Below are 20,289 nucleotides of genomic sequence, written 5' to 3' on the forward strand. Positions count from 1 at the left end.
TTAATTTGACTGACGCAGCCACTCGTATTGAGGATGCCACGGAGATGCTGAAGGATACGGAGAGACAGCAGAACTCTGTGCTGCTTAGGGAATCGCTCACCGTTGACGATCGGAGGCATCGAAAGGACGACGCCGTTGCTGTCGTGGATAACCGGGTACAGGGGCTTATTTTCAACGATGTGTAAGTAATGCTTAAGGTGGCTGTCAGTCTGAAAAAAATGAAATCGGACAAAATTAGGTTTTTATTTCTATCGATGTAATTCATTGACATACCTACCTAATCTAAGAAGAAGGTTCAAAGTCATAAAACAAACTTGTACCAAATTACAGGGTTCGAAGTTTCTACAATTTTCCAATAAAAACTAGTACCTCAGCATCCTTACACAGCCTCCCCGCCCACTGGGAAGACATGAGAACACAACTGAGTCACTTTCAACAGTGAAAACAGATTTGCGCTGTTTCGTCCGAGTCATCTCAATGAAAACAAACAGGGTCACAAAACTGTTTTTGATAAGTCAAAAGAAATCACTGGCAAATCAGGCCAAGAATAACAGCTGCTCTTTTTTGGAATGATACCCACTACTTCTCTGTTACATGCAACTTAACAGTGACTGCTGAATTCATTGTCACTGCCAGACAATAAGATCAAATTCATGAGGCAGGCACTTTGTAATGCTGCCCCCCCAACACACACGAAGCCTAGCTCATTCTCATTGCTCCTTATGATGAGAGTTCTCATCATACCCACATATGAATAGTACAGTGTGGTAGGTACGGTCTACTTCAGCAGTTCTTAGTCCTGGCTGTACATTAAAGTCATCCAAGATGATAAAAATGTAATAAGGAAACAAAATTATACCCAGCACCCGGCTCCAGATCAAATAGTCAGATCCCTGAGTTGGAGCCCAGAGACCGCTCTTTTTTAAAGCACTCATTGCCTTTCTATAATTCTCAGACTTGCCCTGGCTGGCATAGCTCAGTGGATTGAGCACAGGCCTGCGAACCAGAGGATCGCAGTTCGATTCCCAGTCAGGGCACATGCCTGGGTTGCAGGCAGGTTCCTTGCAGGCTAACTACCAGCATGGGATGCACAAAAGGCAACCATACATTGATGTTTCTCTCCCTCTCTCCTTCCCCTCTAAAGATAAATAAATACATAAAATTTAAAAAAAGTATACTAATAAAATACCACTTCTATCTGTTCTGTGTATTGAGAATCTCATACAAAAAAAACCTTATAATTCTCAGACTTGACTTTGAAGGAATTTCAAGATGTATTCAGAGCTATTGCGTAATGTAAAGGAGCACATACCTTGTACATGTTCATCAGTTCACAGGCTGTGTACTCCTTTGTCTTACTCAGAGGCCTGAACTTGATATCCGAAGGTCGCTTTGCAGTGTAAGTAAACGGGCCGGACAGAGTGTCCAAATCATGGGTACCAATAGCAACCAACACTCTTTTCCTAAAGGGTGAAAGAAAGGGAGACAGGAAGAGAGAAGGGAAGAGACAGGAAGAGGTTTGAATATTCCAAAGCAGAAATTCTAAAGACAATAGACTGTATGTTTTTAAAAATTGTTTTTGGACATTTCCCTAAAATTGCCTGTTGCTGGATGGCAACTTCAGAGGAGAATAGGGAACAAATTCTCACAACTACGAAAAGTGAGGAGAAATTATAAAGCTACTAACAACACATGATTTCAGGAGCTGAAGTAAATTCCTCACCAGTACGCCTTCCCAAGACCTGTGTTATAGGACATTTTCCAAGTCAACACTCCCCCCGGCTTTTTTAACCTTATTTCCAATCAGTGTCCTTAAGTAAACATCAATTTTTTTATTAAGTTAGAATAAACCACCAAACTGCTGTATTTTTTGACTTATCTATATTTTCCTAAATTTTGTCACATGTTACATTAATAATGGAGAAAGTTTAATGTTAAGAACTGTTAGTTTACATTTAAAGTTCAATGTGTAAGGGAAGTGCATGAGCTATTTGTTCTACTGCAAAGGATTTATCCGCACAGGATTTAAGGCAATTTTAGGAACTTACAATAAGTTACAAATTAGTAGAGAAAGAAACAAAAGTAGGGATATCAAACAGTGCCAGGAAGGCTGTTCATACACTAAATTAGAATCTAACGACCCAGTTTTACCAACAAGCGGGGGCCACAGATTTGGCTCTGAGTTTTCCAACAGACAAATCAAAGCAAAAGTAGGTCAGAATTTACAGCATTCCCAACCTTTCTTAAAATTGGCTTTAGAAGTATGTGCAAATATTTGCATATTTTGGCATAACTACACATAGACAGCAAAGAGACAACATGCGTTAGTAATCGAGAATTTTATTAAAGTCTGTATTACAATAACTATAAAACAGTTTTTAAAATTTGTAAGAAACCTATTTTGGTCAACCGCTAAGACTGGTCATTAAAATTTTAATAAATATGGTCGAATTGAACAGAACTGTTGATAAGCAAAAAGGAAGTGCTTCTTTACTCAATGAGTTATACACACTTATACAAGATAACTCTAAAATGATCATAAGTTGAAATACATATGGTTCAATAAGTTCATATAAAGATTGACCAAACCCAATGCTAAGATGACCCAGATTTTCAAGACACCACACAGATTTTAAAGCTCCTAGTACAAAAAGTATTCAAGAATTATGGGGAAAATACACACATAATGGACGGGTGAGGAAATATCAGCAGAAAAAGAAAAACTTTTAAAAAGAAACCAAATGCAGATGAAAAGTACAATAACTGAAGTAAAAAATTCACTGAACCCCTCCAATCAAGATGGAGTAACAGCGACTCGTTTGCTCTCTTGATGGAAACAACCATAAAAAGGGCAAAACACATGAAAGGACAGTTTTCATGGCTGGCACTGGACATCAGGCAACGAAGGGCGGCAATTCCTGAGAGACAGGAAACAAGAAAGCTGAGCCCCACAACTGCCCCAGCTTGCTGCTGCAGGGGTGTCCAAGATGTAGGGCAGGAAAGGGGGACCCAGGTGGAGCCCAGTGGGCTCTCCGACTTGAAGAGACAGAGCTGAGAGTCTACGAAGACCAAGACGGCCGGAATTCAATGGACAGAGCCCTGGAGAAGAGATGGCTTACAAAGAAAGAGGGGTCTGGCGATCCACAGAGGGTCCCCCTCAAGGACTCACCCCAGTCTGATCAGCCTGGGTATGTGAGGACGCTCCCCGACACTGCGGGAAGAACCAACCAGGGGAACTAGAGGGGACAGTGCTCACACAAACTGAGAACCTCACTGTGTGTGCGGCAGTGGGTAAAGTAGGCGCACAGGTCTTGCCTCAGCAGTGCAACTAATTAGCTCTACACCTACCAATGAAAACCAGAAAACCAGAGGGGAGAAGCAGAGAAGTCAATGAAACCAAGCCTCAGCCACACCGATCAGGGGAAAAAATACACAGGATGAGAAAGGTGGTATCACTACATGGACCACAGATATTGAAAGGATAAGGGTACGTTATGAACAGCTTTAAGCCAATGAATTTGGTAACTTAAACTAAATGAATCTATTCCCTAAAAAAGGCAAATTTCCAAAGTTCACTTTAACGTTAATTAGGATTTACTGACAGATAAGGACTCTGGCACACAAGAGTATTAGGATGCGATTTATTCCTCTCCTTCAAAAAAACTCAGGACTTCCAAATATACCCAATAAAAGTTCAGAGTTGAACTGAGGAAATGCCTTCTGATTTAGATAAAAATGGAGTCTTCAAATAAAGTAAAGCCAGAACAGGTCATCTGGCTGAAACATCATTCACTACCCACACATGTACTTGCCAGGAATCTTATCCCTTGCTCTTTATTCTGAAATCATATTTAAAATCTTATTGTTTTGCTTAATAACAACACTTCAGCAAGCTAACAAATAGACTCTTTTTATAAAAGAACTGGGAATAAACGTTATTTGGAATATGAAAACAAAAAGTTTCTCATATCACATGAGCAATGATGTTTCAGGAAAGAGACCCCATGAGCTTAACACAGGCGTTATTTTTACTCGTGAGCACTGTTTGCCCCAGAAGAAAACATCCAGGGCCCTCTCAGCCCTCTTCCCAGCCCATCACTTACACACATGGCTCTTCTCGTCTCCATGGTTTACTAAACTGCACTTTTTAGAAAAAAAATTCTATTATTTCTATTCAAGATCTATATAACTATTAATCATACCTTTTGATCAGAATGAGATAACTTACATTGATATACTCCAGAACCAACACAAAAAAATTGATGTTACCTAAAGCCTGGTGTTTGATTTTGAAATACTGAATTATTTCCGGGACTCTCACGGTTATGCTTCTTGACCTTCAGGAGTTCAGGAATTATTTATGTTTGGAGATCACTATACAGAGTTGTGTGGAAAATGATGTATAGTGATGTCAAACACACAGTAAGAAAACTTGGTCAATTAAAAGCCTCAAGTTTTAGCTGTCAATTTATAATTATACTTACTCAGAAACTGAATACAAGCCAAAACTTTTCTATTTTTAAAATAATAGATCATACTTCACATTACCATAGTGTAATATTTAGTAGTATAATCCATTACTAACAATTTGAACCAAAACCAAAAACACAAAAATCATGGAAACCTCTAGAACTAGGTATTTCTTCTCTCTACAGAGTCACCAAAATGTCTCTTATTTCTCCATGAATACACTATTTATAAGCAGTATTTATAATTAGCTGTCCGGCAAAGCAAACTTAAGCTCTTCTTACTCTCACATTTTATTACTTTAGAAATGCCTTGGAAAATTCTGCACACAAGGAAGGAGGGAAACTGGAAAGGGAAGAGGGGAGAGAGGAAGAGTAGGGAGAGAAAGGGGCAGGAGAAAGGCAGGAAGGAGAAAGGAAGGGACAACCACACACCTGCAGATGTTCTGATGTAACTTCTCCTGCAGCTCAATGAAGCTGTCAAGGCGATCTTTGGTAAACTTTATACTTCGGAGAACTGCTGCTACAGCGTAAGGGCGCACTTTGGCCGTCTGAAATTCACCAGAGCGTTAGAGACGGTAAGTGTTAAGGCTTTTCTGTGCTACATCTTATAACAGAAGGACATTGTCACAAACTTTCATTCAAACAAGTGTATATTCATTCAACCAACAAGTAGCAAAACATAATGTGACAAAAGACAAAGTCACTGTCCTCATGGAATTTCCAGTCGGTAAGAATTCTGAAAATTTACTAAATAATTAAGGAAAAATGAACCTTTAGGTAAGTAGTTCGCTCATAGCTAGTATTTTTTTATCAAAAAATAACATCGAAATAATGCCCCCTCAAAGTGTCTTTTTAATTTTATTACTATGCCACAATTTAAATAATACACCTCAAATGTAATTTAAATAAACATTGGGATGTTATTTTCCAAAGCTATTCATAGAAAACAGATGCTTTTGTTCCCTTTCATTCTTGATACAAACAAATTGACAATATTTAAAAGCTAGAGGTTAAATATACATCCATTTTTGCAAATCATCAAAGAAATCATATTTGGCAGAAGAATTCAGCTCTGTTCTTTCTTCCTCCCCACTTCGTGTATACACAAAAGAGACTTTGCAACGGAAAATAAGATTTCATCCTTATTACCTCTTCTGTGATGATCAGTTTCTGGATTTCTCCACTAGGCATTACCCGTTTATACACTGGAGCCTTTATCCTAAAATAATATTAAAACAAGCTTGCTCATTATTAACCCAAACATTTGAAAAGTTAATTACATTCTCTGTGTAAACAAAAGGAACAGAACTAAGACAATAGGCTGAAGTTAGAGCAAATCAAATTTGAACTGAATATTTAAAAAAAAGCTAACAAACTTCCTAAGATTTAAAGTTTTCCATAAAACTATTAACCACTTCAGTGTTAAAATACTCTCCTAAAATGAAAGGTTGTTTTCTCAATACCCTAAGTCTGAAACGGCTACAACCATGTGAACCTCACCCGCCACTCACCCCTCTACACAAAACCAGACCCGTGTACCTGTTCAACAAGGTTTTTTTCTAGAAGCTTAAAGAGCTGCTAATAAGGACAGGTGAAGAAAAAACATTCACTCTGGCAAAGTATTTAGTGAATATATTCCCTTACCTTTCTTTAAAGACTTTAAGCCCTCGAACCAATCCCTCCAGACAAAGGAGATCGTATCTATTGGCAGGGACGTCAATTTTGTAAAGAACGACATCAGACGCCCCCTCTGCCTTTTCATTACCTTGTTCCTTACTTATAATTTCCTTCTCTGAAGTCTAGAAGGAGCAAAAAATAAATTAAATTAATCTAAATTATTTTGAAAGAGTACTTGTCGGAACTATAAAGCAGTAACTCCCTTACACAGATTTTTTTCCGCAACAAACATTAAAAAAAAATGACTTTTACTGAGTTTGCACATGTAGCATCCTCATTCATTCGAGAATACCACAAATGAGCCGGTAGCTCAGTTGGTGGCAGCACTGTCCAGATACACCAAGGCTGCAGGTTCAATTCCCAGTCAGGGCACATACAAGAATCAAACACTGAATGCTTCAACAAGTAGAACAACAAACTGATGTTCCTCTTTCTCCTTTCCCCAGTCTCTCTAAAATCTATAAATAAAAATTGTTTTTAATAAGAACATTAAAGTACCTTTTTAGTATAAGTTCATCTTTAATACACCAATAATATTAGTATAGTTTGTAAATAAAGCTATTTTTAAATATTTTAATTAAACAATCAAAAAATTAGGAAAACGCTTCATAATCATTTCTATAAGCCATTCTTCAAAAACAGATCACTTTACAAGATCAGTGTATACAGTAACAAATTAGGAATGAATTAACAGTGGTTAAATATGCATACAGGAAGGTGGGGTGGGGGTCAGAGAAGTGAAGGAAGGGGGAGCCGGAGGCCAAGGAGACAGCAACTGTGGCTGAAGCAACATTTCCACTGCTTCCCAGGGCCCCTTCCATATGATGTACCTGCAGTAATAAGGCACCTCACTGCCAAGGAGCTCACTCTGATTCTACAATTGCTTGAGACGGTCTACCCGGCTCCTAGGCAGTAGCCAGGTGCTACACACGGAATAAGGCGTGGACCCCTTTTGAGATTTCAAGCAAAGCAATAGACGGTCTCAGAACCAGAACTCAGCCCCTTAACACAGAGGAACACAGGGTCACCATGGCCCACAAGTGTTCTCACCATAAGGTAACAAAGATAAACAATAGCAAAATGGGCTTAAACACAGAATATATATATTTAAAAAATCAATACATACGATTTCATCAAGTTCCAGACCAAATTCAAAACATAGTTCATCAAATTCTTCGTCAGCTAAGGGGAAAAAAAACATTGTTTTAATCTGATCAGCATAAATGAAGAGCATATAAACTCCATTTTCTTATTAATTGCCTTATGCCAAGCATACTAAGTATCAGTCATCAAATATCATCACTTAAAAACAAAGCTTAAAAATTTTTAATAAGAAAAAACACACACAACTATTAAAACTGATTCATCAAACATCAACACAGACTTACGCTACCTGAACCAGGGAGTCTACATCTACTTAGAAGGAAAGTAACCTATTAAATAAGGACCAAATGCGAAGGCTCCAAATCACAGATCCAACACAATGGAATAATATCATTTAATTTTATCATTCAAAATTCTCTTAGGCAGCCTGACAGTTGGCTTTGGAGCCAGGTCAATCAAGAGTTTGAAATTCTGACTATCCCACTTACCAGTTCTGAGAGCTTGGCACCTTATATAAACATTCTCATTCTTATGCCTCACCCATAAAGTAGATCAAAATGCCTCATCTATAAGGTAGCACTTTACATCCATTTATTCATAGCATACAACAATTGGAAAACGTGAAGTGAGTTCATGCAGATAATGGGCTCATCACAGTGCCCTGAAATGTGGGAGGTCTGCAATAATTAATAGTTCTCTTCGTTAGTTTCAAGTTATATTCTAGTTTACTACCCGAAACAGTATTTCGAGGGTTTCCTCATTCCCAAAAAATCTAACACAAAGCACCATTATCTGTATATGAGGGGGCACCCCAAAATACTGAATAATCTTCTGGAGGACGCGCTCCTTGTAAACAGGCTTCCCCTGACAGGTGAGTGTTCTAGGAACCCTGTTGTAGCAGTGGACCAGCTGGTGCTGTGAAAGGCTGCATCTGGCTTCAGCCAATTTTTTTTGAAGACTCTTTCACTGTGTTTGCCCATGTTCATGATGGTGCCCACAGCCATGCGCTGAATGTTCTGCACTTATTGACTAAAAACAGCAAGATCCCCACCAATGCCCCACCCTCTCTAGTCATCAGATCTTGCCTGGGGCAGCTTGTTTTTTTGTTTCCCTGGATGAAAAAAGTCCTCAAAGGGGATGTGGAAGAATGTGGAAGAGGCAAAACAAAGACAGCAGTAGCAGTAAAAGGTGTCAAAATCGATGAGTTCAAAACTTTTGAGCAGAGAAAAAAACATCTCCCTAAATGCACTGCATCAAATGGATAGGAACTGACATTGACTGAAGTGTAAACATGTAAGAACAAATACACAATTTTTTTACAAATAAAGTCCATTTGGGGGGGGGGTCCTTCCCTCATATTCTAGTGAAAAGCTAATCTTAAAATTCCAGATCCCTTCCCTGGCCCGTGTGGTTCAGTGGGTTGAGCACTGGCTGGCCTGTGAACCAAAAGGTTGCCAGTTTGATTCCCAGTCAGGGCACGTGCCTGGGTTGTGGGCCAGGTTCCCAGTAGGGGGCACATGAGAGGCAACCACACACTGATGTTTCTCTCCCTCCCTTTCTCCCTTCCTACCCCTCTCTAAAAATATATATAAATTTAAAAATCTTTAAAAAAATTCCAGATCCCCCTGGCTGGTGTAGCTCAATGGATTGAGTGCGGGCCCGCAAACCAGTGTATCTCGGTTCAATTCCCAGTCAGGGCACATGCCTGGGTTGCAGGCCAGTTCCCAGCAGGGGACGCATGAGAGACAACCATACATTGATATTTCTCTTCCTCTCTCCTTCCCTTCCCCTCTAAAAATAAATAAATAAAGTTAAAAAAACATTCCAGATCCCAATATTAAATCAATTTAACAAACATTTATTGAGTACCTACTACATACCACCCACTGTACTAAGTGCTGGGGTTACAAAGATAAATAAAACACAATTCCAACATTAACTATTTTCTACCCTAGTAAATAAACCACATGTGTAAATATAATTAAGTGCAAGGTACAGTGGTGGTAACAGAGGACATAATCAGCTCCACTTAGGGTCAGCTAAGCCTTCAGAAAAAGGATGAGTTCATTAAGCAGAGATAGTAGGGAGACAACAGCAGAGCAAGTTCATAAAGTTCAATATGGATGGAGCATAAATTCATGTCAGGAAGAGAGAGAGTAGAACAAGTACAAAGAAGCCATGTCATAACAAGCCCAGGGATTTGTCCTCCGTCCTGCTGGCCAGTAATGGGGAGTTCCAGTGAAGGATTTTTAGCTGAGCAAAGGTATCCTTACATCTGCATTTTAAAGAACAGTGGCGGGGTGGCAGATGGACGGGGGCAGGGATTTTACCACAACAGTACAGGTGACACTGTGAGGTCTTGATTAAAGAGGCAGTGGGCACCAGGAAGAAGGAAGAGTGAGAAATGTTAGAGGCAAAACCTGTAAGGCTGGAGGACTGAATGGAAGGTGGGGGTCAGTGAGTGAACAAGAATCTAGAAGACTCCCACGTCTCTGGTGGGGTATCATTAACTAGGGCTGGGAATAACACAGGTTCCCAGTGAATGGCATTCATACCCTTGGTGTAAAACCTGGATTTTATCTTTCTTTCCCAGAGGTGGATGCCTGGTGGGAACTGATCAATGTCTTGAACAAATATTTGCCACATACCACCTTATGCAACTCAGATATGCTGTATACTTTTAGAGTGAATATGATTTAGAAGGATGGGTAAAAAATATAAATATCATGAAATAAAAAGTGTAGGGAATTAGAGGCAAGTTCAGAGGGCAGAAGTAATACCTACACAGAACTCTAGGGAAAATAATACTTCAAGAATACATAGTACCCAAAAGTGCACCTTTTGAACTGTTTTTAAAAGCTAGCTTTATTTTCACTTTAACATCTTATTCTAGGAAGCAGTACCTGTTCTACCACCTAGGGCTATCTTACTATATTGAGCCCTAAAACTAAAAATAACTCACAAATCAAGTGCCGCATTCAACCTTTATACCAACTGATAATTATGGGACAGACAGATGGACCTTCAACTGCTACATCTACAGGGTAACTGAGTCCGCCAAGTAGACTCCTAGTCATTTAGGTCTCAGGCTCAAACTTTACTGCCCTATCTAATATTGTTCTTAGCACAGTATCCTTTTTGTTCCCTTAATCGCATTTAACATGCGCAATCACTTTATGTTCTAGTTAGTTACTGTTTGCATCCCTCATCACAACGTACGAGTAAACCTTCTGTGTCATGTGCACTGCTGTGTCCCCAAAGCGCTTAGAAGAGTGCCTAGCACACAACCTGGTGTTCACAATTATTAATAATAAAAACAAAATGCCGCCATCCCTCCCGCCCAACCTTTTCCCATCCCTCATGAACGGAGCTGCTCTTCTTATTGCCCTCAGCGAGCTACACGCGGTAGGCAAGCTGGGGCTTCATCCCCATCGACTCCTAACACTGGGCATGCAGTAGGCGATCCACGCGAGAACGCTGAATGAATGACAGAGCGAGCCAGACACGTGCGGGTGACGGCAACTGCAGCCGCGGCAAGACGGCTTCCGAGAGGCCACATCCTGGCCACTTTGCCATCCGCTGCCTCTCCCCCGCGACTACCCGGTGCCAAAACAGATCAAGCTGCATGAACAATGCCACGATGCCCTTTTGGATGGGGTGGGGGTGGGGGGGACCTCCCAGCCTCCGAGAAAAGGCACAGAGCCCAAGCCACGGGGCGGGCACTCACTGTAGGTCCGGCCCAGTGCTTTGAAAAGCAGATGCCGCTTCACGCTGACAGTCGGCATGGCGAGAGAGTGAGTCCACTGCGCCTGTGCAGCGGCCGGTCAGGTTTCCAAGACCAAAGTATGTAGGACCTGGTCCTCCTCCTGAGGCTGTCTTGAATATTGCCAGTCTTCTTTCAACAGCTTTTACTTTTCTTTTCTATATGAAGGCAAGTAAATTACCACTATTATGCTCGGTAAATCTATGTAAATTGTATGAATAAACTAAAAGCTGGTATAGGAGACAGAATTGGGTAAACTAGGCTACGATTTTCTGGGCAGTACACTAGACAGACAGCAAAGGCTCTCAAACGCACTGCGGAGAGAGTACTTCAAACTAGGTGGGCGGAGCGAGAGGGGGCGTAAATGGGGCGTGGCCTCAAGGTGGAGAATCCTCCCGGGGAAGTGGGGAGACTGTGAGTGGGCGGGGTTTGAGGTATCCAGGGAAAAGGATGTGCCAATTGGAGTAAAGAGAGCGGGAGAATATGTAACAGTCCTCAGCTTTTACTTAATTCGTATTTAGTCTCCGCTCTACACTTCTAAGCATTATACCTGTGTTTTGTTTCAATTTACAGCAGCCCTACAAGGGAGGCCTCATAAGAGACCCTTTTTAGAAGAGGAAACAGACTGACATTTACTCAGTGTGTCTGCCAGCCAATGTTATGCTCAATCCTCTGCCAGTATTAGCATATTTCTTCCTAACAACCCTGAATGTATTGGGCTGAATAAACTCTAACATCCCCCCACCCCCACCCCAGAGATGTTAGATCCCGATTCCCAGAACTTGTAAATGTTGCCTCAAGTTGAGTCTTTGCAGGTTATGAATTTCAAAATGATGGGAGTGTCCTGGAATTATTAGAAAGGGCCCTAAATGCAATCACGTGAGTTCTCATAAGAAGGGGGCAGAGGGAGATTTGACAGAGAAACAGAAAGCAGAGCTTGGGTCATGCAGCCACAAGCCAAGGAATGGCAGCAGCCGCCAGAAACTGAACAGGCAAGGAAGGTTCTCCCTTAAGCCTCTGGAACATCCCTATACTGAACTTCTGATCTCCAAAACAACGTAAATAAATTTCTTTGTTTTAAGCCGCTAGGTGTGTAATAATTGGTCGCAGCAGCCATGGGGAAATTATACACTAGTGTAGGTATTACCATTATCCCCATTTCACAGATAATAAACCCTTGCTGTCTGAATCACCCAACTCTCAAGGCAGAGCTGAGGCAGTTCCACAGGGGGGCCTTGCCCTTATTTTTTCTACTGTCCAGTGAATTAGGGCTGTGAAGGCCATTCAGGTGAGGGGGCAGTAGCTGGGCTGGATTTCGGCCTCCTAGATTGCCAATCAAACAGTTTTTCACTATATTAGTAGCTTCCCTCCATGGCTGCAGGCAGTCTCTTCTCAGTGCCCAACATACCAGATTGGCAGAGTCCCCACTAACGGCAAGCATCTCTCTCCAATGCCAAATAAAACTCTCTGCTCCCAAATTGGTGCTCAGTGCTCAATTCATGAATAAAGGACTTTCGGAATTATTGTATGCTGACTTGCTCCCTTCTGGGCACTCCAAAGTGTCCCGTGGCCTCTGAAACTTGGTTTCCTTATCTACAGTGTAGAGATAATAATACACACCTTAGAGAATTACTGTAAAGATCAGAAATAATACTCATAAATGACATACAGTTCTTACATCACAGCTCCCAGAAATTGAGCAACTGTCATTATCATTATTTATTTTCTTAGATAAAAAAGTAAACCACAGCCCTGACTGGTGTAGCTCAGTGGATTGAATGCAGGCCTATGAACCAAAAAGTAAATCACAGAAACATATATACAGCATGGTGGCATATATATATAAATGAAAATGAAGCTAACTTAAAGAGGATATTGTTTAGGGATACATAAATAAACATCACAACTAAAAGGAAAAGGAATGAAAAACACAAAATCTGAGACTCGTTTGTTCTGGTGGAAAGGATGCTGTCTGGGCAGCTGGGATACCAAAAGGATTCAAAAGTATCACTAATGTTCTGTTTACCCTGGTACACCTCCGTGGATGTATTGTTAGGGGGGTAAAGATGAAGGTGGGAAAACAGCTGAATGAAGAACTTCTTGTGGGGTGGGGGAGGCAAATGCTTGACGGCTTATAGATGAGTAGAAACACAATAGAAATACTTACTATTTTATTTTTTAAAGATATTTTTTCATAGAGGTTTCCTTCCAAAGTTTTAGTCTAATTTATAATTCATTTCCTTTATAAATTCTGGCTTTTAGGTTATGTTTTATTTTTTTAAGTTTCAAAATGGTTTTATGTCATTATTATTCAAGTAAAGGTTACATTTTAAAAGCTCCTTCATTACCCAATATTTTTTTAAATCATATATACTGCTTAAAGATCTTGAATGTGTTCTTTTTTTCCATTTAACTCTCAGATCTTTCTGAAATTTGTTTTAGTTTTTGATCAAGTGAATGAATCAGCTTTATTTTGTTTTCAAACAGTGATCTAGTTAGCCCAATACAATTTATTAAACAAGTTTCTTTTTCCTCACAGATTTTGAATTCGTCCTTTAGGATATATTAAATCTGCATACATATTTGGATCTATTGCTAAACTATTCCATTGTTAATACCAAACTACATTTAATTACTATAGCTATCTCATACATTTTAATATTTGGAAGAGTTACTGTACCTCCAATGACTTCTTTTTCAAAAATACCCTGACTATTTTCTCCAGTTAATTTTTCTAGATGAACAATACAATTTTTGAAGTTTTAAAAAACATTTAAAATATTTTATTAGGAATCAAATGTAATTAGTGGATTTAGGGATTGTCCTAACCAAGAACTACAACCTCCACACAAGTTTTCTGTTTCAGTTTTTGTTGTTGTTGTTGTTTATTGGCTCTACAGAGAGGGGAAAGAAAGAGATAGATCAATTTGTTGTTCCACTTACTGATGCTTTCAGTGGTCCTTCCTTCCTTCCTTCCTTCCTTCCTTCCTTCCTTCCTTCCGAGACCAGAAGGGAGGAAAAAAGAGAAGGAGAGAAACATCAATGCATGAGAAATGCATTGATAGGTTGCCTCTCACTCACCCCCAACCAGAGACCTGGCCCTGCAACCCAGGCATGAACTGGCAACCTTTCCGTTCACAGCCAGTGTGAACTGAACTGGCAACCTTTCCGTTCACAGCCAGTGTTCAATCCATTGAGTCACAACAGCCAGGGTTATTGGTTGATTCTTGAATATGCCCTGACCTGAGATCGAACCTGTAACCTTAGTGTACCAGGAGGACTCTCTAACCAACTGAGCTACCTGGCCAACGCTCCACACAAGGTTTTGAACATGCCAGGCAGGGGCCCACCTTAGAGCCTTTGAACCAACAGTTTCCTCTGCTACCGTGTTCTTGCCCCTAGACTCCCACAGGGCGAGCTCACTCAGCTCCTGCAAGTCTTCTCAGAATGGCCTACCCCTGACTGTTCTATTTATTATGGTTATAGACATAAATGTTTCTCCGTGCTAAAACCTAAGATCCATAGGGCAGAAATTTTTGTGTTTTGTTCACTCATATATGCCAAGAGCCTCAAATAGTGGCTGGCATAGGCAGACTCTCAGTAAATATTTGAAGTTTTTTTTAAATGCTAGGAATATTTGGTATATTTTTTAAAGTAGATACTTCAAAAGAAAAAGTGGGAAAAGAAAATAAACAACCAATTCATGAAATAATGTGTTGGCCAAAAACCTTTGTTTCATTTTTTTTTAGAATAGGATTTATTTTATTTGATTTCATTTTTTTTTCTATACACGGCTCTGGTAGTGCTTAGTTGTCTTTAACTTCAGTTGAAACAATTTTGTTAAATTGTATTGTGACAGCTGTCATATCAGCGTGCGTTTTTAAAAAACCAAATTGGTGAATTTTTGTGCAGCCATTTTAATACAATAAATTTAATACGAAAGATGGAAGAAGATATGCAACATTTTGGCATATTATGCTTTATTACTTCAAAAAAGGTAAAAACACAATTGAAATTTTTTAAAAAAAGATTTGCGTAGTGAATGGAGAAGGTGCTGTGACTGATCAAATGTGTCAAAAGTGGTTTCCAAAGTTTCTTGGCATTTTTAACGTGTTGGCCAAATCTTTGCTGTGGGGCTGTCTTATTCATTGGAAGGTGTTTAGCAGCACCCCTGGCCTCTACCCACTAGAAGCTGATAGGAGGAGATAGCCAACATGCTCAAAATATCCAAATCAATAAAGTTATTGGTGAAAATGAAAAACATGTCTTTTATATTACAGAAAAAACACCCAAAACTTTGGGGGCTACCCAATACAATCAGAAAACAAAAAGTGAGGAAGGGAGGGGAAATGCAAATTAAAACAATAATGAAAGCAGGGCACTTTTCTCCCAGAAGACTGGCAGAAGTGAAATAAATAAGTGATACTACTGTGTGTTGGCAGAAGTTTAGGAAGCCGACATAAATAGGCACGCCTTTCATGAATATAAATAGCACTTTGGCAATATGAATCAAATTTTTAAGTATGTATTTCCTTTGAAGAAACTGATGGTCACCAGATGGGAAGGGGGTTGAGGGGCTGTGTGAAAAATGTGAAAGGGATTAAGAAGTACAAATTGGTAGCTACAGAATAGTCTTGGGCATGTAAAGTACAGCACAGGGAATAGAGTCAATAACACTGTAATCACCATATTTGGTGACAGGTGACTTATCGGGGGATCACTTCATAAATTATTTAAATGTCTAATTACTGTGCTGTACACCTGAAACTAAAATAATATTGAATGTCAACTGTAATTGAAAAACTTTTTAAAGTTTTAAAATATGTATTCTCTTTGATCCTGAAATCCCAATGTTGGATTTATTCTAAGGAAATAAGCAAGTATTTTCCTGTTCATAATCTAAGAAATTTGGAAACAACCTAAATGTGCAACAACACGGAACCTGAGTAAACCAAGTCCGATAACTCCATGTAATAGAATATTATGCAGATATCAAAAGTGATACTTGAGAACTACATTTTCTAACATGGAAAAAAAAAGGCTGCAATGTATCATGCGAAAACCAGTTACTGGGCAATAGGCTTAAAACAATTGTATGTATGTGTGTGAGTGTGAGGAAAAATGAAGCAGCAGCTACATGATACAGTGAAGCATTAATAGTGGCCACGAGAAGAAAACCCAGCCAAGTTCAGTTCTCCTTGACTAATCAGACCTTGGTGGGCAATCCAATGCTCTCATCCACAGGCAGGCAGAGCTCACGTAGATTTGCGCAACGATCATCAATTTTCCCGTAATAAACATATACCATGGAGAAAGTTGCTGAAAAGATCGTCATCATTTCCTGTAGGGCTCACGGGTTGGGCAGTAATTGGGAAAGAGATGTTGTCAGGTTTGAAATCCTTCCTATACACTTCAGTTCCCAAAACTGTAGTCCCGTGTCTGGTGACATTTCACCCTGCAGCAGGAGAGGGTTTAAAATGGCACACAGGTGGGACACACAGGGGTTTCCTCTCCAAAAACACCGTCCAGTTCCAGCCTTCGTTTCCTCATTTGTAAAATGGAGTAGGAACTGATCGGATGGCTAAGAAGGTAAAAGTAGGTGGAAACAACTTGAAACCTGTCAAGTGCCCTTCGAACATTAAATATTTACACTCACGGTAGCAGCCCATGTGGTCAGAGACTATGAATTGTCTCTGGTATGAAGCTGAGTAAAACTTGGCAGGCGGTCTCCAGGAAGGTGAGGCAGGGCTGTAAACTCAGGTAATAAATAACACAGTTTCCTACAACTGGCCTTGGGTTAGTTGCTGCGCGTCTACAGCTGGTTCTGTTCCGGCTAAAACCTGATCTGCCTCTCCTCTCCGTTTCCCAGGGCCCTCTCCTTCCTTTGTGGGTTACTCTGAAACTCTTCTTGGATTGCTGCTGATGAGTCTATCTGGAACCAGAAAGGTCTGCCAGACCCCGCCCCCCGCCCCCCCAAGGTTCAGGCTGGTCAGTCCTGACTTTCTGTCAAACCAATGGTTGTTTTCAGTTGTATTTTAAAAATAAACTTGGTAGATGTTTTATATCGTTGGCCATTCCCTCCTGCTTGAAATTCTTCTTTCTTCATTTTCCTGTCTCCACCCTCCTCTATTTAGCTCTCCGGATTTGTCTACTCTCACTATGTGAAAGGTAACACAAGGTAAGAGTCACTGATTAAAATACTGTATCTACTGCTTACTAACCGAGACCTTGGACCAGTGACCACATACAGGTACACGTTGGATCCTTATAAAACAGAGATAATAGTAAGACCTACCTCATAGGTGTAGCATAGGATGGTTGTTCAACCTATGAGAGTAGTTCATGTGGGGGTTTGGCACACTGTGGAGACTCGATAACTATTCATTCTCTTGCAGCCCCTACTACCGCCCCCCACCTTCAGTGTGGGGTGCCCTCCGGTGTTATCTCTTTGGGGATCTTCTGCCTGGAAGATCTCCGCTCCCGCTACCACCTAAGCACAGACAGCTTCTGTTTTAATCTCTGCCCCATATTTCTTCTGGACGTATTTCTTGCCGGCTGCTGAACATCTGCATATAGATGTTGAGCAGACTGGCATCTCATACTCAACATGTCAAAAACCGAACGTACCCCTAATCTTGTTCTTCCCCGTGTACACCCTATCCTTTCCAAAGTCATCACCACCCACTGAGTTATCCAAGCCAGAAATACTGATGTTGACCTAACTCCCACTCCATCATCTCTCTCTCCTAACTGCTTATGATTGAGGAGCACTGGGGTCATCTGCCCAGCATGCCTTTTTTCTCTTAGCACAAGGCAAACCTTTCCGTCTCCATGTTAGAGCAAGGGGACCCTGTGTCTCGTGCCAGTGAACTGGCCTACGGGTATACACCTGAACCAAGCTGGATTTTGGACTTGGGGCCACAGGGAACTTGAAGTCCATTTTATTTGGTAAAGGAAGCTGTCAGCTGCAAGTCTGGAGCCATTGGTGGCCCCGTTTCCCACCCCATGAAGAAAGCATCTGCAGTGACATGAAATAATACTGACACCACGAGAAAAAATAGTGTAGAGAGACCCAGAAGCATTTAATTCCCTGGTTGTTCCTAAATCCCAGGCGGTCCCTCTTCTCCCTGAAACTTCATACTTCAGCTCAAGTTCAGATGGCTGAAGGCTCAGAGTGTGCAAGCTGGAGGGTCTTCCCACCTGAGACTCCGGAGGTCAGTAGCTGTCCTATAATGCAGGGTTCAAAGTTACACCATAGAATGTGGACTTTATTTTAAGGGCAATAGGAGGAAATTCAAAGGTTTTGAGCAGAGAAATGACAGATCAACTTGGTTTTTTGGAACGATCGCGTTGGGTTCACCGTGGAAAGAGTTGGAAGTGCTACTGTGATCAGATCTCAAATCTCGGAGACCCATTGGAAGGCTGAAATACTCCCAAGGGAAAATGATAGCAGCCAGGACTGGGGAAGTGGCATGTGTGAAGAAAAAAGTAATAATAGTAGACCAGAGGAATTGACACATAACAAGTGGTCATAAACACCTAAAAAAATACAACAGGAGGGCAGGACCCTGCACTGGATTGGGCCTTCTTGGAGACTGGAAGGAAGTGAAGGCGGCTGCTTTGCCACACCTCCAAGGACACTGCTGTTGGAGTTGCTGTCTGCCTCCTTTAAGGGTCTGCCATAGGCTGACACACCTGGCTGGTGTGGCTCAGTGGATTAAGCGCTGGTTCAATCCCCAGTCAGGGCACATGTCTGGGTTGTGGGCCAGGTCCCCAGAATAGGGGTGTACGAGAGGCAACCAATGGGTGTTTCACTCCCTTCTGTTCTCTCTAAAATAAGTAGATAAATCACGTCTTAAAAAAAGAGAGGGGGAGAGAGAGAGTCTGCCATAGACCCAGGTTGGCAGCAGTAGGCATTCCCAGACTTTTCTCCTCATTCCTCCATTGCTTAAGTTCCCAGGCCAAGTACAAACAGAAACGGGGAAAGTGGGGCTGAAGGTCATGGGAAGAGAAAGGACATTTACTAGATATTAGTAATGACTGTAATAATCTCTAAGAACAGTTGTTCATAGTGTTACAACTTAAAGAGCACCTATTTTGTAGAGAAGACGTCATACACTAACACAAACTTGTGGACCTTGTATCAGTGGAGCTTCCGAAGGAGAACGGGAAAGGCAGGAAGGCAGGAATGCCGTGTAGTCTGAGACCCTGAGTGTGCCTATGGCAACAAGAAAACGGGTGGGAAAGGGAACATCGGACAGTCATCGTGGTGGCTGCAACGCCTCATTGTCTCAAGCATGACTCCTGCACCGTCGCCCAGAGCAAGCATACTTCAGACCTCTCAGAGTGGCAACGCAATTTGTCAGGAAGACAATAGGGGACAGAGGGGTCAGAGCAAATGCCTTGAATTTAGTTCCAAAGAGCCTTGAAAATAGAACTTCTTGAAAGATGTTCCTTGGAGACTACCATAGTGATGGCCTTCTGTTTGACTTTGACCAGAGTGACCAGAGCTGACCAGAGCTGGTCACTTCCAATGAATGATGGTCCCCACGATGTTTAGGGTCCGTGTGTGTGAGAAAGACTATCTACCTTTATGATTAATGCACCACATGAAAATCAGAACACTGACCTTTGTCCTAAAGTGCCTAGAATGTCATGTAATAGAAAAACATTATCTGCCCCAGCTGATCTGGCTTCGTGAGTTGAGTGCCAGCCTGCAAGCCAAAGGGTCGCCGGTTCAATTCCCGGTCAGGGCACCTGCCTGGTACCCAGTCAGGGGCGCATAAGAGGCAACCACACATTGATGTTTCTCTCCCTCTTTCTGCCTCCCTTCCCCTTTCAAAGAAAATAAAGCAAATAAAGTCTTTTTTAAAAAAAGGAAAGAAAGACACACATCTTTTTGCCAGCGGAAGTTGGCTAACTGAAATACACAGGAACGGAATTACAACAAGGAAGTGACTTTAAATTACTCGTGTTCCAGAGCTGGCTGTTGTAATCTGTAAGTCAATCTCAACTGTCATTTCTGTTCTCCAGTGCGGAGCAGTAGAAAGAGGAACCACACTCCGTCAATGGAATCTCAGATCTTCAAATGGGATAGTGTTGGCTTCCTATTGCCACACCCTCATCAGGACTTGCCACAGCCAAGGTGCTCGAAACATTTTGGCCGAATTACTGTATTGAAAATTTACATATGTTTTATTACTCATATACATGTAATGCCAAGCACATGGTATGTGATTGGTAAATATTTGTTGATTGAGCGAATAACTAACCCCC

The 20,289-nt window shown here is 41.1% G+C and overlaps 1 protein-coding gene across 1 annotated transcript in view; it reads right to left on the reverse strand.

Moving 5' to 3' along the window:
• The window catches only part of FARSB (phenylalanyl-tRNA synthetase subunit beta), a 54,867-nt gene extending 43,783 nt beyond the window's left edge, over nucleotides 1-11,084 (reverse strand). The window contains exons 1-7 of the mRNA XM_037029191.1: nucleotides 10,978-11,084; nucleotides 7,273-7,328; nucleotides 6,114-6,268; nucleotides 5,619-5,688; nucleotides 4,902-5,017; nucleotides 1,313-1,463; nucleotides 101-209 (exon numbers count right to left, since the gene is read on the reverse strand). Coding sequence (XP_036885086.1) covers nucleotides 101-209; nucleotides 1,313-1,463; nucleotides 4,902-5,017; nucleotides 5,619-5,688; nucleotides 6,114-6,268; nucleotides 7,273-7,328; nucleotides 10,978-11,035 — 715 coding nt within the window. The 5' untranslated portion in view covers nucleotides 11,036-11,084. The remainder of the gene's footprint in view (nucleotides 1-100; nucleotides 210-1,312; nucleotides 1,464-4,901; nucleotides 5,018-5,618; nucleotides 5,689-6,113; nucleotides 6,269-7,272; nucleotides 7,329-10,977) is intronic.
• Nucleotides 11,085-20,289: the final 9,205 nt, after the last annotated feature.

Source organism: Sturnira hondurensis, unplaced genomic scaffold (genome assembly GCF_014824575.4).
Source record: "Sturnira hondurensis isolate 20B ecotype Veracruz unplaced genomic scaffold, ASM1482457v3 Scaffold0020237, whole genome shotgun sequence".
Taxonomy (NCBI): Eukaryota; Metazoa; Chordata; class Mammalia; order Chiroptera; family Phyllostomidae; genus Sturnira; species Sturnira hondurensis.